The sequence below is a fragment of the Brachyhypopomus gauderio genome, chromosome 1 (genome assembly GCF_052324685.1).
Source record: "Brachyhypopomus gauderio isolate BG-103 chromosome 1, BGAUD_0.2, whole genome shotgun sequence".
NCBI classification, from domain to species: domain Eukaryota; kingdom Metazoa; phylum Chordata; class Actinopteri; order Gymnotiformes; family Hypopomidae; genus Brachyhypopomus; species Brachyhypopomus gauderio.
The window spans coordinates 26,548,601-26,563,543 of NC_135211.1; the positions used below are offsets into that span (position 1 = coordinate 26,548,601).

Here is a 14,943-nt window from a genome sequence, read left to right on the forward strand (position 1 = left end):
TATATACATATGTATACACACACACACACATATACATGTTAGGATATACACTGCTCAAAAAAATAAAGGGAACACTTAAACAACACAATATAACTCCAAGTCAACCACACGTCTGTGAAGCAACACTGATTGTGAATCAATTTCACCTGCTGTTGTGTAAATGGAATAGACAACAGGTAGAAATGAGAGGCAATTAGCAAGACCCCCCCTATAAAGAAGTGGTTCTGCAGGTGGGGAGCACAGACCACTTCTCAGTACCTATGCTTTCTGGCTGATGTTTTGGTCACTTTTGAATGTTGGTGGTGCTTTCACACTCGTGGTAGCATGAGACAGACTCTACAACCCACAGAAGTGGCTCAGGTAGTGCAGCTCATCCAGGATGGCACATCAATGTGAACTGTGGCAAGAAGGTTTGCTGTGTCTGTCAGCGTAGTGCCCAGAGCATGGAGCAGATACCAGGAGACAGGCCAGTACACCAGGAGACGTGGAGGAGGCCGTAGGAGGGCAACAACCCAGCAGCAGGACCGCTACCTCCGCCTTTGTGCAAGGAGGAACAGGAGGAGCACTGCCAGAGCCCTGCAAAATGACCTCCAGCAGGCCACAAATGTGCATGTGTCTGCACAAACGGTTAGAAACCGACTCCATGAGGATGGTATGAGGGCCCGACGTCCACAGATGGGGGTTGTGCTCACAGCCCAACACGGTGCAGGACGCTTGGCATTTGCCAGAGAACACCAGGATTGGCAAATTCGCCACTGGCGCCTTGGGCTCTTCATAGATGAAAGCAGGTTCACACTGAGCACATGTGACAGACGTGACAGAGTCTGGAGACGCCATGGAGAGCGATCTGCTGCCTGCAACATCCTTCAACATGACCGGTTTGGCAGTGGGTCAGTAATGGTGTGAGGTGGCATTTCTTTGGAGGGCCGTACAGCCCTCCATGTGCTCACCAGAGGTAGCCTGACTGCCATTAGGTACCGAGATGAGATTCTCAGACCCCTTGTGAGACCATATGCTGGTGCGGTTGGCCCTGGGTTCCTCATAATGCAGGACAATGCTAGACCTCATGTGGCTGGAGTGTGTCAGCAGTTCCTGCAAGATGAAGGCATTGAAGCTATGGACTGGCCCACCTGTTCCCCAGACCTGAATCCGATTGAGCACATCTGGGACATCATGTCTCGCTCCATCCACCAACGTCACGTTGCAATACAGACTGTCCAGGAGTTGGCGGATGCTTTAGTCCAGGTCTGGGAGGAGATCCCTCAGGAGACCATCCGCCACCTCATCAGGAGCATGCCCAGGTGTTGTAGGGAGGTCATACAGGCACGTGGAGGCCACACACAATACTGAGCCTCATTTTGACTTGATTTAAGGACATTACATCAAAGTTGGATCAGCCTGTAGTGTGTTTTTCCACTTTAATTTTGTGTGTGGCTCCAAATCCAGGCCTCCATTGGTTAATAAATTTGATTTCCATTGATGATTTTTGTGTGATTTTGTTGTCAGCACATTTAACTTTGTACAGAACAAAGTATTCAATGAGAATATTTCATTCATTCAGATCTAGGATGTGTTATTTGAGTGTTCCCTTTATTTTTTTGAGCAGTGTATATACATATATATAATATGTATGTAGAATAAAGAATAAAAGTAGCTTCCCTTGACTGTATGTAAATATATATGGTGGACTGAATTAGTATATTATTATTCACCTCACACTGTTGTGATTGATAATGGTAATACTGCAGTGTAAATCCTGGTCTGTATTTCCTGCCACTGTGCTGCGCCATCCAAATATACCTGAGCCAATAATTTTCTCAATCTTGATCCTGGAAGCTTCAATTTCTCTGGCAAACTCGTGGACAGCCTGGCACGGGTCCTCATATGTGTGGGGATCAATATAAAACCTGGCCTCTGGAAACGATACTAGAATAAACAGAATTAGCATTCGGTCACATATTGCAGGATGAAAGCAATTTTCAATCACAGTGACAATCAGTGGAGCACACAGGCGGCAGCCCTGAGAAGCAAGAGTTCCCTCAGATTGAAAATTATTGAAGAAAAAAGGATCTTGGCAGAGCCGACGTGGTACCATGGCCATTCTGGTAGTGCATCTTCTCCTCGTCGGAGTCTTGGAAGGCCTTGCTGTAGCCGCAGTGTCTGAAACGCACAGGGGAAGGTGGCGGACATTAATACCCCCATCAGCAACGGAGACCGCTCGCATAGTCCGTCTTACATAATTACAGTCGCTAATATTTCAATAATATATGACAAGAAACCTTTGCATCATCTGGAAAGAGTTCATCAATGTAAAAGTTAATTAGCTCAGAACCAGTTCTCTGTTATCTGAGAACACCAAACCATTTCATGTTGTAATACGTTTGTGTCATATGGGGATAGAGTGTGTGTCTCTGTGTCTTCATTCCCTCTCCTATAAATTCCATGATGAAATGATAATTAACTGTAATCGAATTAATTCTTCTAGGCAGAAGATATCAAAAGTTGTTGAGGCATAAGTTAGAGAAATTGCATTGTTAATATAGTTTCACATCAGCATAAAATTTACATTAAATTTTACATTTCAAGAAACTTACATTTTGGGAATCATGGTTTACTTACATTTAGTTAAACAACATTTACATAAAACAGAAACCAGATGATCACCTTCCAAATTACATTCTTGGATAATTCGATCTGTGTGTTTATCTACATCTACTGAATGCATGCACAACCAAACACATCAGCCAGTGGAGAGACAGCAGACAGTGGAGAGACAGAGACAGTGGAGAGACAGCAGACAGTGGAGAGACAGAGACAGTGGAGAGACAGAGACAGTGGAGAGACAGAGACAGTGGAGAGACAGCAGACAGTGGAGAGACAGGAGACAGTGGAGAGACAGAGACAGTGGAGAGACAGAGACAGTGGAGAGACAGAGACAGTGGAGAGACAGCAGACAGTGGAGAGACAGAGACAGTGGAGAGACAGCAGACAGTGGAGAGACAGAGACAGTGGAGAGACAGCAGACAGTGGAGAGACAGCAGACAGTGGAGAGACAGAGACAGTGGACAGACAGCAGACAGTGGAGAGACAGAGACAGTGGAGAGACAGCAGACAGTGGAGAGACAGCAGACAGTGGAGAGACAGAGACAGTGGACAGACAGCAGACAGTGGACAGACAGCAGACAGTGGACAGACAGCAGACAGTGGAGAGAAGGTCCTCTTGCCGTTTTCTGCAGATGACGATGAGCAGGAAGGCCAGGAGGCTCACGACTAGAGCAGTGCAGATCCAGATGATCGTCACGGTGTTGTACCGTAGAGAGACTGCAGTGTTGCCATGGCCACAGAAGATTCATGTAAATAAAGGAAGATCAAAAGAAGCTTATCGAATATATAATATGCATATGACATCTGCATATTATTTATTTAATCCCCATGTAAATGAACAAACCAGAGGCAGAGGCTTCCTGTTCTTTAACTGTCAACTGCTCTTTATCTTCCAGTGATGAAAGGATGGAGCCTGCCTACCGTTCGGCTGAACCTCCAGAGATGGCACATGAGTTTCCTAAAATCTGTTACATCAAATGTTTGATGTGTCCTACCAAGAGCTGAAATGGTTATAAGAGATTTGCTGCAAGGCAACACTCCTGTAAATCCAGAGTCCATCTGCTAGTTCACACTCTTCTGTACACTACACTGTAAGCTACAATGATGTACTGATGTTTACAATGTGACTAAATTGGTATGACTTACACACGATGCCCCTAATAACTGTGCTGGTGTCGGATGAAATAAGAAAGCCCGTGATTCTGCTATGACAGATTGGCACATTCAGTATCGTGACACATGATGGAGTCCCTTGACAGGATCTCACCTGCTTTCCCAGTCTGGATCTCCACAGAGGGACTGAAGCGTCCACAGCCCGCCGAGGTTCTGGCCCGGATCTGGAAGATGTAACTTGTCCCGGGCTTTAGGCCAGACACCTTTGCACTGGTGCTCTTTGACTTCAGCGTGGAATAACTCTGTTGCTCCTTGTCCTGTGAAGAGTCCACCTACGTCAGTGAGGGCTGTGGACTCTGCTTGGGTGATGTAACACACACACACACACTGCAAAATGTCTAGTGGAAAACATCATGAATCCTCGAATGGGACGAGCCTGCATTCTCTAAGCTTTTCAAAGCGTGACACCTCAGAGCAGGGATAATGCTAATTTGTGTCCCAGTTAAGAAAAATTACACACAAAAGACTGTGTGGATTCAGGACTTGCCAAAATCTTGCCAAATTCTTACACAAGAGACCTGCTTAAATTTAGACATCATACTAACGACATTGTCTCACACTAATCTGTTAGCAGACGTGGCCTCACCTCGGGGGACAGGCATGCCTGAACTCTTCATCACTTAGCATTTCACATCGTTAGCATAGCTCTGAGATGCATCCATCCCTGTGGAGCTAGCAGCCCCCGTTTATCAATCACACACCACTGCGTTGTTAAGTTCCAGCCTCCAGAGGCCAGCACCACGGACAGCGCCTCCACGCCCCAGTGCCTGCATGTGGATCGTATTTACATGCCTGCCTCGTGGAGCGGTCCACTGCTGTCTAACTCTCGCAAACAGCTGAGGTCTCTTTTGCCCCATTAGCCAGCAAAGCTCCTGGTTTGTGTGGCAATTAACGTTTCACCGCCGCCCAGGCATAGCTCATGCTGTTTGTCGCCATTGTCACTTTCAATGATCGGACCAAATCAGTTACAAACTGCCACTGCTTGGTAATTTCTTTTCAATTAATTTTAGCTGCCATTGAGGCGTGTGATTAAACTGTGGTGTCTGTGGCCAGGCTGCCCTATAAAATGTGACCCTCGGTTTAATGGCTCTGTCCATGGTCATTTGTATTTCATGACGAGTGCAGACCGCGTCAGGTTGGCTTGGTTAGACTGCAGCAGAAGTAGAGCCCTGCTGTGGGCCCGGCTCAGAGCCCAAAGACTGTGTTCAAAAGCTCTTCATTGTTGAGCTACACAATACACTATATTTGAAACGGTTTCTCTTCACTGACTGTCATGAGATTCATCAGAAACTATGTGTGTGTAAAAATATTGCCATACCTTTTCAAAGTATTTGATGTCATACTCCAATATTACTCCGTTGGGCTGTTCTGGTTGGTGCCAGTAGAGGCTCACGCTGTTTGTGCTGGTGTTCTCCTGACGGACAGACATCACCTGAGATGGAGCTACACATGCAGGAGATGATACGCAGGATTGTCAAGAAATCTGGATCTGGACTGTTTTTCATATGTTTGGAATGGCTGTAAATCATTTTTTAATACATTTTCAAAAATAACCCTAATCCTAACTCCAAGCACACAAACTCTCACCAGTTCTGCTCCTGCACGTTTCTGAGTGACACTTGAACGAGAACATGTTGTCATAGTCCACATTTTTTTGTGTTTTGTTTAATCCTGTGTTTATGGAGGGCGGCCATCAAAAACAATGACTGTCAGCTACTTAAATCTTGTATTTGGACTGCAGACTCAAAAATACACCAAGCATTGGCTTTTCAGGTCCCAAACCTGCACCTCATGGCCTAGTAGTATTAACCAAGCAGCAAAAAGACTTTCATAAATGATCATATCAGTTTCAAAAACCACCCATTTTCAGATTTTTATAATAACCAATAGTAATAAGTTCTTTAGTAGCTTTCGTAAGTCCCCTACCTGCCTGGTTCGTAGTGATGTTGACCGTAGCGAAGGGCGGAGCCTGACTGCTCAGGTGGCTGACCCCGTTCATGGACAGGATGTGGAAGGTGTAGTTGGTGTGGGCCACTAGGTTCACCACGTTCACCCACGGCTCCGCCAGGCCCGTCTGCCTGGGCACAAAGCGAATGAGGGCGGCGCCGGTTCGGGACACCACCCCGGCCCCGCCTCCTCCGGTCACCCCAGCGCTGGCACCTGAGTACGTGACCCCCGAGACGGCTCCGCCCAGGCCGGTGGCTCCACCCAAGCCGGTGGCTCCGCCCAGCCCGACCACACCGCTGCAGTCCTCGCACGGCCCCATATCCCTGACGCACTTCTGGCATCGCACGTTGTAGATGACATCAGTGCGACCGCCTGTGTCCTGAGGGGGGCTCCACTCCAGGCTCACAGAGGTCCCGTTTACAGATGACATCACATTAACAGGTGCTGATGGAGGTCCTGTGGGCATACCGGAGACCCAAATCATTTAATTACAGGTTAATTACGAGGGTACAAGGGTGGACAAGGCTATCAGACTCGTAGATCAAAGCATAATTATTGAATTTGTTCTCAAGAAGACATGTAAAAAAAAAAAAAAAACACATGACCTGAGCCCAAGAAGTATCTGTACTGACTTTGATATTTTTGACGTACTAAATTTTTAGGCAAAACTCACTAAACTCACATTTTTCCACCCACTAAACATCTAAAGAGAAAATTTAATTTCCTCACATAACAAATTTTCACACTCTCAGATAAGCTCCCTTAATGCTCAAAATAAAGCAGTCATATTTCCAGCCCACGCACACTGGCCAAGTGCCCTGAACCTGAAACACATTCATATTAGGACTCACTCGTGCACGGAGAAGCCGGCGTGTCAGCGGCCGCGCGGTAGAAGCCGCCGTCGCACGGGCAGGTGACCGCAGCCCGCGTCTCCGAGTGGCTGTGGACGGGGCACTTTGCGCATAGCTGGTCTCCAGCCACGGGTTTGTAGAAGCCCACCTCACAAGCTGGTAGAACATGGAGCAGAAGACCATGGTCACCTTTCACAGTGCTGACCCACCAGACTCTGACGGTTAGCTCTAAATGCACACTGCTATTTTTTTGCTGCCTATGCAGAGTCAGAAAGCTAAGCAATCAAAAGTTTAGGAACAAACCAAACGGGCTGTATTGCACACAAGCATCAGGCAGCAGGCGACAGCTGTGCAGGCCAGAGCTCGTGTGCTGTTGAAGAGCTCCAGCTCAGAAATGCAGGCGGAAACACAACCGAGGAATTAGCATAGAGTAAACGCACAAGGCTTTTGTGTTTTGGTTTAGCCTCTGCCAGAATCCCCAAGGACCCCAAAAAGAACTCCTGCGAGCGATATTTATCCATGTCTGGATTCGTTCTTTGTTTTATTCTGTTGCAACATTTTTAAGCTCCCGAGTTGAAAAGCAGGTCACACCGAGCATCAGGGCTGCACAAGCATCAAGTGCATTACCGTCCAGCCACTTTGAAGTGTTTGATGGATTACCAGCGTGCATCAGACCGATACGCGCACAAACACCCCGCCGGGCAGGAGATGTAGTGCAAGCTCGTCTCTTTTGATAAATTAATCATGATGAACCCCCGGTGACCTTTGGAGTTCTTTGTGAACCCTTCCTCTTGAGCGTTTTCCGGGTAAGACGCGATATCTGAATTCCACGGGTTGAGGAGAACTTGGTGCATGGACCTTTTATCCAGAAGCATTTACAGACTTCACATCAGACCGCAATCCTCTTTGCTTGCTTTCCCTTTGTTGTATCAGCACTGTCTGGCTTGGCCACCCATTTACATTAACATCACTTTTATTTCATATTTAAAGCCATTGTATACTGACCTTGATTTTTTTTCTCTCTCACATGAAATAAAAAAAATATGGCACAACAAGTTGTCACAATCAAACATTTGTTCTCACTCGAGTCTTATTTAACGTTTGTATGCAGGGGTTCCAGAGATAAGAGCCAATGTAATTAATTTATTAACACTGCAAACTCTGAAAACGTCATATTCAACATTGTGATTGTTCATTTCTGAGGTTGAACTTTGGCGAATGCCTTTGCACTACTGTTGCAGGGAGGCAATGACCACGCCCTCGGTGTCGCCGAGCTTACCCTCTGAGAGTGCCCGTCTGGACCGAGCATTTTAAGTATGTCCCACTTCAGTGCATCCTTTGCACCACATGCAAAACAACCTGCTCTTCCCAGAGAGCTTAAAGTTGACGTACACAAAGCAAGAAATAAGCATTTTGCTACGATGCAATCAATTATTTGTTAGAGCAGTGCAGGTGTGCCACGAGGAAGAATTTTTTTTGCTTCAACGTTCCAGTCAACTGTAACCTCAGCTCGCAGTTAGGGAGACGCGCGCACGCTTCCCACTCACCAATACCCCGGGGAGCTCAGCGGGGACCAAACAACAGCTGCTAACGAGCTGGGAGGATCAACTGAGTGATGAATGATTCTGTCAGCGAAATCATAGCTAGAAATGGGCCACTCCATCACCAGCCCTTCCGTTCACTCCTCCTCTCCAGGGCTGGCGTGGCCATCGCCGTGCTGAGGAGGTCACAGGGCTGCGGAGGTCACCGCACGCAACGTCCATGCACACGTCTGCCTTCGTTTCTGCTCACTGCCGCTGCTTCACATCCCGTCCTGCTTTCAATTAAGATAAGACTCCCCCACGTCACGGCGCTGCGGTGACACCTGCTAGTGTGAGTAGATAAATAGGACAGTATGCTGTAATGTTCCTTAGGGGCCACCATAAGGAACAGCATCATTGTCCAGAAGATTGAAAAAAATAATGAATTCCTTGAATTCTTTGATTAGGTTTCAGTCCAGTACAGCCATGTTAAAATCACAATGTCCCTTTACAAACAAGTACAATAAACGCAGGACCTGTAACAGCGTCCGTGGGGCACGGTAGCATAGACCCAGCTGTGTAGGCTAACCTGGCCCCTCTGCCCAAATCCTAGCTGCTCTTAACCTTTGGAAATCAAAGGGACGCGGCGTTACTGGGGATGTGTACGGCAAGCTCGTGGCCTCATTATAAATTTTATGTTTCAAATGTTCCAAATGAGTGTAAATCATGTAAATGGTGTGCAGACAGCTTCTGCTGTGTGGTGGAGAATCAGTGCTCCGTGTCCCGAGTTTTAGGGGTGACATTAATAGAGGTCCATGACATTTGCAGCCAGCCAGAGCATCCCCAGACAGCAGGCCGTGCTGCTGTGATACTGACCATGACTGGCACCATCTGGGTCCCCACGCCCTGCCCCCACCATAAGAGCTCCGACACCACCCCTCCCTCCACCTCCTGCAGCCGAGCCCCAAAAGATGGAACCTCAACATGGAGAAAAGCCAGTAAAGGTGAAGCGGATGGATAGCATCGCAGAAAGGGAGGAGGCAGAGTCGTGTCTAAATGATCAGGTGTTCGAGCGTCAGCTCTGTCTCTCCACGATGACGAGCTGTGCGTAAAATGGGAACTCACACCACGAGCATAATACCAGGGAATACAGACATGACCTTTTGATCGCCATTAAATAGAAAAGAACTCTGATTGGACAGCTAAAGCGTCTCCATATCGGTGGGAAACAGAGAAATCCCAGCTGCAGTTTTGTGCTATAACAGATTAAATTCTCTCCACTCTTCCAAACTACACACACACAGCACAAGATTGTGGCTTTACATAAAAGTGTAGTTTGGCAAATATGCCATTCTTTCATTTGCAAAAGCGCTGCTCAGAGAATGTGCACTGTACTTCTGACACTGAAACAGAACTCCATTTAAATAAACTGTTTGTTTTGGCCTAAAGAAAAAATGGCCAAATTTGAAATTGTCCATGTGGAAAAAAAATTCTTTTTAGCCCAGAGGATGAACCAGAATGTACACGTTGCTTTGTTCAGAACAAGTTAATTGCATTACATGACTTCTCTTGCTCAATTTTTTTAAGATTAAAACACATGCCAAATCACGTAGACATCATGCAAATGATTTATTTTGTATTATATTATAATAATGTAATAATATATAATATAATATATAAATAATGATTCGATCATTATCTGCTCCTGTGGCACATTCACAGCCCTAAAACTATATGAAGTGAAACTTTCTTGGCCCTGAAGAAGAAGTCAAAGGGGGAATTACTGATCAATTTGCTCAAGAAATGTGGTGTCTGTTTCTAAGTGTGTGATAGATGGAGTGGAGACTACCTAAATGGAGGACGACCTTGAGCGCGTGTGAACTGCAGGAGCGCGCTGACGTGCTCTGGCATGGATCCGTGTAGAGAGGACAGACATGACTCCTTGCTGTGTAGCTCCTTACATAAGACCGTTGCAGAGCGTCGGCCGACAGGTTTAAATGTCTCCACTCATCACCACGTTTATTAGAAAGACCTGTCCGGCAGGTACCTAAACTCACTGACCGCTTTATTAGGTAGCCTATAACGCGCACATATTACAGACACACATTTACAGCCGTTCTCAGCATCTAAACCATCATGTCCATCGGTGGTCAGTTTACAAGAGCATTAAGGTTTATGCGAGCACTTCGGTTTATGCGGACCCTAAAGCCCGCGCTTGCTCTCTGGTAAAAACAGCCCTGCACCCGCTATAAAATAACCCGCTTGCCTGGGGAGCGACGGTCCTGGCCTCCGATTGGTTGCCCTCCCTTGTGCATGGGCACAGGCGCACTTGCCCTAGACCTGCGCTAATTAAGAAGTTTAATCTACCTGAACGCTCCCAGAGGGCCACCCTGTTTTAATTATGTTATTAAACGTCTCTCGCCAGCGCTAATAGGCAGCCGGGAAACACCGCTGCGCGAAGGACTCCTGTCGGAAAAGGGGGACCTGACTGCGGCTATTAGAGACGTCAGTGTCAGTAGCGATATTAGGTAGCGGAGAGAAAAACAGTGCAGCGTAGCGAACACATGATTAGTCGTTATCCCGGAGTGTATTTATCTCCATTTGTTGTACACTTTACGGCAAAACTGGTTATCTGCCTGGAATAAATGTGACTTGTGATAATATTATACACAGCCCACACTGGATACCTTTGACAACAAATGTAGGCCAAGCATTACATAATAAGGATTCATCGGGTGTGAACGATCTGGCATAAAAATTGTGGATTACGCTAATTTTCAACAAAATCATGTACACGTGAAGTAGTCAATACTGACTGAGAGATGTGGTGGTGGAAACTTAATTTTACTCCATTTCGCCTTTAGTGGCTTGCGACGGACACTTCGGCGGTGGACAATAAAACATGAAAATAAAACACGAGTGTATGAATATTCTGTAAAGTAAAGACCGGGATTCTAAGAAACAGAAAATAAATAATTCAGCAGGTAAAAGTCTATTTTCTGCGCTGTCACCTCCCAATTCATGATCTCCGTTTGCAAAAAAGATGAAGAAACTGTCAGAACCGCGTGGAACATAAATCACACAGTTTTCCTTTGAAATATTGTGTAATTACACATCAAATGAGACAAATGCGTCCGTGTTAATGACCATTAAACGGACGTTAATTGGTTGATTGAATTGGCGTCATGTATTTAAACCTGCCTAATTGATCTGTGCTGGGAGGAGAAGTGGAGGGGAGGCGTTTTTATTGCCTCAGACAAAAAGAGAAAGATCTAAACGAGTATTAACCACAACTTGTCTCTCAAATTGCCGAGAAAATGAAGCAGGCTTTTCCTTCTTTTGTCTCTGCCCCGACAGAAATCGTCTTCGCACAGTCGCTCTGTGGCGCTTGTGTGTTTCACGGGGACAATGCCTGCACTGACAGATAAGACGGGCCTGCTCGCCTCTACAGCGCCTGCATTACGCGCATTACCTTCAGTTTTACGTCCCAAAAGCCTTCATCTACGGACTAATCGATGGCTGACACGCTCCCTCACTATCGAGAATCCAAAATCAACCCCTCCTCGTCCTCTCAACGATTGAAATCAGAACGGGCTGGTACACCGCTAGCCGGCCGTTTTTATGCCTCTACCGTAACAAATTATTAAATTACTAAATATAGTTATGTGAAGCATAAATGTGTATACTAATATAAAAAAGTAAAAGAGACTGCACTCTAAATGACCGGAGAAAGTTTTCTGCTTGGCCAGGCCGTTACTGTGCACACGGTTTCTCGCTCTACCTGGTAAGCAGGATGCAGGAGGAGGGGGAGGATTTGAGTGACACGACGAAGCCCCGTCTGCTTGAGATACAATTCATTCCTTTATCGGGAAAATACCCCCCACCCCCCCACTCCTTTCTACACCAGCATCCTCATACACCCCCAAACCGGCCTGCACGCTGAGCCTACAGATTAAGCCAGCGCTCTCTCACAATGGCAAAATAGTGTGAGGGGCCTTTAATATTGTCAAGCGAAGCCTTTGGTTCCTCTGTTTAATCCTGATGTAATATGCTGGCCAGAAAACCATCAGGCCGCACACCGGGCACACCAGGCTAAAACACAAAGAAGGCTAATTAGCCGCCATCGAACCCCAGTTGGCTCCGTCCTCTGAAGCAGTATCACCTGCTATCAGAGCTACAGATGCCTTTGTTTTTCGCTGTTAGGCTGGCGGGTCGGTTATGGCCTTCTGGAACATTCCTCATTCTGATGTGAACACACAGTACTGGTGAATAGCGACAGACACCAAGCGAAGGAGCTTCAGAGTGTGAAGGAAGCGCTCCGGTTTAATCCAAATGGGAAGGTTGGTTTGACCCTCTGTGCTGTTTAAATTATACATTTAAATTTTAAAGCTATTATTCCACAAACTAAAATATAACAATATTAACATACAGACAATAAACAGGGTGTGGTGAGGGGGTGAGAGGGTTGGGTGAGGGGGTGAGGGAGGAGAGAGTGTGGGGGTAAGGGTCAGATGGTAGCCATGTTCTCTTCAGGTTACTGCTGGTGGGATGAATGAATTGTGCAGAGCTACTATTAATGTTTAAATGACAAATGTTCCATGTTTAGTCACGTTTATATTTGCAACTCAGTTCACATTTGTCTCTAGACAGAAGATGTTGCAGCGTATCGCTGTAGTTCGGCTCTGAAATTAGTGTTCACACCGACATACTTACCATTCAACAAATAGATGTAAACAGAAGTTTATGTTTACATCACGTCCTGAGTGATCAGTTTTTATGTCGAATATTGTACAATGGTCTGCGCTGGGCTGAATGTGCTTTGAGGACATGTGTGTGCGCTGGTGTTTTTACCATCTGAAAACTATGGCAATATGTGTAAAGGGAACGAAACTGTGAGGGATCTTCTCCCTGCAAGAAGCACATTTTGAACATGCACATTTTGCATATTTGTGCGTTTCTTCCAGTCTCCTAACAGATACGCTCGTTGGGGCAAATGTTAATGAGGCGTGTTCCGTCCTCAGTGTGTCCTCCACGGTGTTCCTTTGCTCATTATCACCACCACCACTCTGTCCTCTGCTACCGCACTCAGCAAAGCATCGTGTGACATCACATCCTGTATTCTGATTGGTGCCTTTAGTTTGTGTTGTGCTCAAACTTCATATGAGCTGTTCCTGAGTTCATTTGGAAGTGAGCACAAACTGACCTATTCACAGGGTCTGTGTAATTGCTGTGCAGCAAAATATAAATATTAAGTGTTCTGTGTGTTTTATTTGTCGTATAAGTGCATTTTGAAGTTTGTCAACTTACAATTATTTGGTAATGAGATGGACAATTTTTGAAATCCATTGTGAAATATTAAATTGATTGAACCACTTAATCTAAAATATATTGGGTCAACTTCAGCAGAAAATGTGAAACTCACTTGATTTTTAAGGCTGTGTATTAGTCTAACTGTGTACTAGTCCAGTTGTGTACTAGTTTAATAATGTATCAGTCTAGTTGTGTACTAGTTTACTTGTGTACTAGTCTAATTGTGTACTAGTCCAGTTGTGTACTAGTTTAATTGTGTACTAATCTATCCAACTGCTTGGTAATCTTGAACTTTAAATCTATTTAGCAACTAATGAAAAAGATAAATAAGCTCAAAACCCTGTTTAAACCAGTTTTAAGTTTGGCCACCTAATTTAAAAAATGATTATCTTTACAGCGATGCACCAGAGTGTAGAATGAAGTATTCTGGCTTGCTTTAGCAGGCCAAGGCCGTACTAACAGCGCAATCACAACAGGGTTCATTTAGTCCAACAAAACAACCATGTTTGAACATACCCTTTGAGTCTGAGAAGAGAGTGTGCTGCCGCTGCCAAAACCCTGAAACAGTGAGGGTGAATGTCAGAGGAGTTCGAAATGTATAGCCCATACTATCCACAAAAAGCCCTGTATCTATATCAACTGTGTACCTCTGTATTTTATAGGACCTTATGAACATTAATCTAAACGATGGTTTAGTAAATTATTGTGAAAGAATCCTGAAATGTATAATAGCTCAATAGGGGAACAGAATGTAGAGGATTAATCAAGGAATATTTCAGACAGATGTAATATTCAGCCTGTGAAATATATCTCAGAAAAATCTGTAAGTGGCACAGTAATTCCAGACAGTTATTTGAAGTCTGTTAAGAATGTGTGAAAAAAAAAGTTTCTGAAATTCTTTCTGCACTTGGAAAGCAAATTTCTGTGCGAACGGGGCTGGGGCTCTTGTTAGGTTTCTCAGAGCGCAGCACTACATGTATTTGCTTTGCAGTAATGTAGCTGTTGTTTATGCTGGTTTCTAAGAAGGGAGCGGAGTCATCCTTTATATTTCTTGTTCTTGACAGCTGTCATTGGCCAAAACTCAAATGTGTTAATCATTTGCATTATAGTTTTTTTAAATAGATGCTTATGAATCAATAATTTCAGATCCCTCAATTCGTTCTCATTGTCTGTAACCTTTTGCATTTTCCTATATAGACAGAACACAGTTTAATTAGCCTGTAAAAGCATCACTGCCAGGGTCTGCTCTGCAGACCTGTAATTCAACCTAGGGGCCCTAACTTCAGCAGGCATAAACCTAGGGGCCCTAACCTCGGCAGTCATAAACAGGGCCTTAAGTAGACAAGAAATGCTGAGCTTAGTGGTTCTAAGTCTCATGTTTGGTCAACTGGTCATATTTTTTCCCAAACAGGCCAAGTGCACTTGAAGATTCCCCCAGGACCAGCAGACCAGCTGAACCTCGAGGTCCATATGTCAAGGGGATTAGATTGTGTAGCATCCCTGGTAACCATGGCTACAATTATTCTAGGTTAGTTTAG

At 45.3% G+C, this 14,943-nt stretch overlaps 1 protein-coding gene across 2 annotated transcripts in view; it reads right to left on the reverse strand.

The window, feature by feature from the left end:
* epha8 (eph receptor A8) overlaps positions 1–14,943 on the reverse strand; it is a 52,663-nt gene that overhangs the window by 7,039 nt on the left and 30,681 nt on the right. The window contains exons 4-10 of one of the 2 annotated variants that reach the window (XM_077006313.1): positions 6,576–6,731; positions 5,704–6,180; positions 5,096–5,220; positions 3,872–4,034; positions 3,225–3,321; positions 2,093–2,160; positions 1,801–1,926 (exon numbers count right to left, since the gene is read on the reverse strand). In XM_077006313.1, coding sequence (XP_076862428.1) covers positions 1,801–1,926; positions 2,093–2,160; positions 3,225–3,321; positions 3,872–4,034; positions 5,096–5,220; positions 5,704–6,180; positions 6,576–6,731 — 1,212 coding nt within the window. Of the gene's footprint in view, positions 1–1,800; positions 1,927–2,092; positions 2,161–3,224; positions 3,322–3,871; positions 4,050–5,095; positions 5,221–5,703; positions 6,181–6,575; positions 6,732–14,943 lie in introns of both variants that reach the window. The other variant, XM_077006305.1, reaches the window with a different exon arrangement.